The 1,583-nt window shown below is 53.3% G+C and overlaps 1 protein-coding gene across 1 annotated transcript; it reads left to right on the top strand.

Moving 5' to 3' along the window:
• Positions 1-227: 227 nt before the first annotated feature.
• KRTAP17-1 (keratin associated protein 17-1) lies at positions 228-1,026 on the top strand. Its single transcript, XM_024553832.3, has one exon. It carries the CDS (start codon positions 228-230, stop codon positions 564-566), a length of 339 nt encoding a protein of 112 aa, XP_024409600.1. The 3' UTR covers positions 567-1,026.
• The last annotated feature ends 557 nt before the right edge of the window (positions 1,027-1,583 follow it).

Genomic DNA, 1,583 nt, shown 5'->3' with positions numbered 1-1,583 from the left:
GGGGCTTTTTTTATGAGAGGAGGTACTCTGAGCTGGAAAATAAACAGGCAGCTAATGAGACACTCTCGTGGAAACTGGCATAAATAATAACAACAAAAAATACACACATCTGGCTCTTGTGCCAACACCCTTGGGGAGGGGATATAAAAGCTGCCGTCCAGCGAGTGCCGGCCAGACTTGGGGAACTCCGGCTGCGCTCCTGACCTGCGCCCTGACCAGCCAGGATCATGGGGTGCTGCCCCGGGGATTGCTTCACCTGCTGCCTCGAAGAGGAAAACTGCTGTGAAATGTGCTGCTGTAAGCCTTCCTGCTGCGGCTGCTGCGGGTCCTGCTGCGGATCTTGCTGTGGCTGCAAAGACTCAGGCTGCGGAGGCTCGGGCTGCGGATGTTGCAAGTCTCCCTGTGGATGTTGCAAGTCTCCCTGTGGATGTTGCAAGTCTCCCTGCTGCGGGTCTGGCTGTGGGGGAGGTGGCTGCGGGGGCGGTTGCTGCGGGGGCTGCTGCGACTCCACTGGATGCTGTGGCCCTGTTTGCTGCCAGCCCACGCCTGTCTGCGACACGAAATGAAGACCTCTCCTTCCCTCCTCGCGAGGCGGTCTCAGAGAAAGCCACCATCTGCTCCAGGTGGAGACCTGGTGTCTCCAGAACCTTCCAAGGCAGTGTCCTGTCTCCCGTTTTATTTGTAGAGGAGGCTTGTTCTCCTACACCCGTCCTGGTGTTTCAAGGCCCTGAGAACAAAAACCATATGCTTGGCGAGCAATTAAACCCAGGTGCCACCCAAAATGAGCCCTGAAGCTGGAAGGGTGAATCCCCATGGCTTGATTTTCACGGAGCTGAATGTCTTGGCACTATAGGGCATCCTCTTACAAAAGGTGTCTTTGGGACTGACCCCTCTCCTTCAGCTTTCGGCTGCTTTTGAGATGCAAAAATTCCTCCTTGTTAACTTCTTAATAAATTCGAGCATGCTGGCATAACCAAATTAGTTCTGCAGCCTCTTCCTTCACTCCTTCTAGGGTCCCGGACCGGGCAAGCTTACTCTGGCGTGCACAATAGGGCTTTTGAAAGGTAGCTTGTGGGTCACCCACATCAGAACCGCCTAGGGGTAGTTAAAATGGAGATTCTGGAGCCCTCCCTGGGCCAGGCAGAATCAGCGCCTGCATGACCTGGAAATCTGTGTTTCTAGCAAGAACCCCAGATAATTCCAATGCACTGAGGTTGGAGAACCATACTTGTAGATGGACGCTTCCACGTGCTACACAAGATTCGCGTGGGGAGGTTTTAAAAAATGCAGGTCCTTGGGCTTTGCTGCTAGAGATTTTGTCCATCAGCCCCAGAGTAGGGGCCCTGGGCTCTGCATTTTAAAAAGCTCCTAGGTAAGGTCTGTTGGTAGGTCAAGTTTAACCTTGAGGGAGGTGCATGGCTTCCTTCTGCATCATAGTTCTAGGCTGGTTCTGCCAGAGGCTTCAGGTTGGGTCAGAACTTTCTGGCAAAGTCAGAGGAGAAGGCTGGGTAAGACAAGCTTGGTTCTGAGTGGAAGGGACTCCTGTAGCACAATTTTGACATCACAGGGGTCCTAAGGATGTT

This window comes from Desmodus rotundus, chromosome 9, assembly GCF_022682495.2.
Source record: "Desmodus rotundus isolate HL8 chromosome 9, HLdesRot8A.1, whole genome shotgun sequence".
Lineage (NCBI taxonomy): Eukaryota > Metazoa > Chordata > Mammalia > Chiroptera > Phyllostomidae > Desmodus > Desmodus rotundus.
The sequence above is the reverse complement of the archived record's forward strand: the minus strand, read 5'-3'. Positions and strand labels throughout refer to the sequence as shown.

Coding starts and splice junctions, on each gene's coding strand:
- KRTAP17-1 (XM_024553832.3), top strand. CDS start 228: ATGGGGTGCTGCCCCGGGGATTGCTTCACCTGCTGCCTCGAAGAGGAA.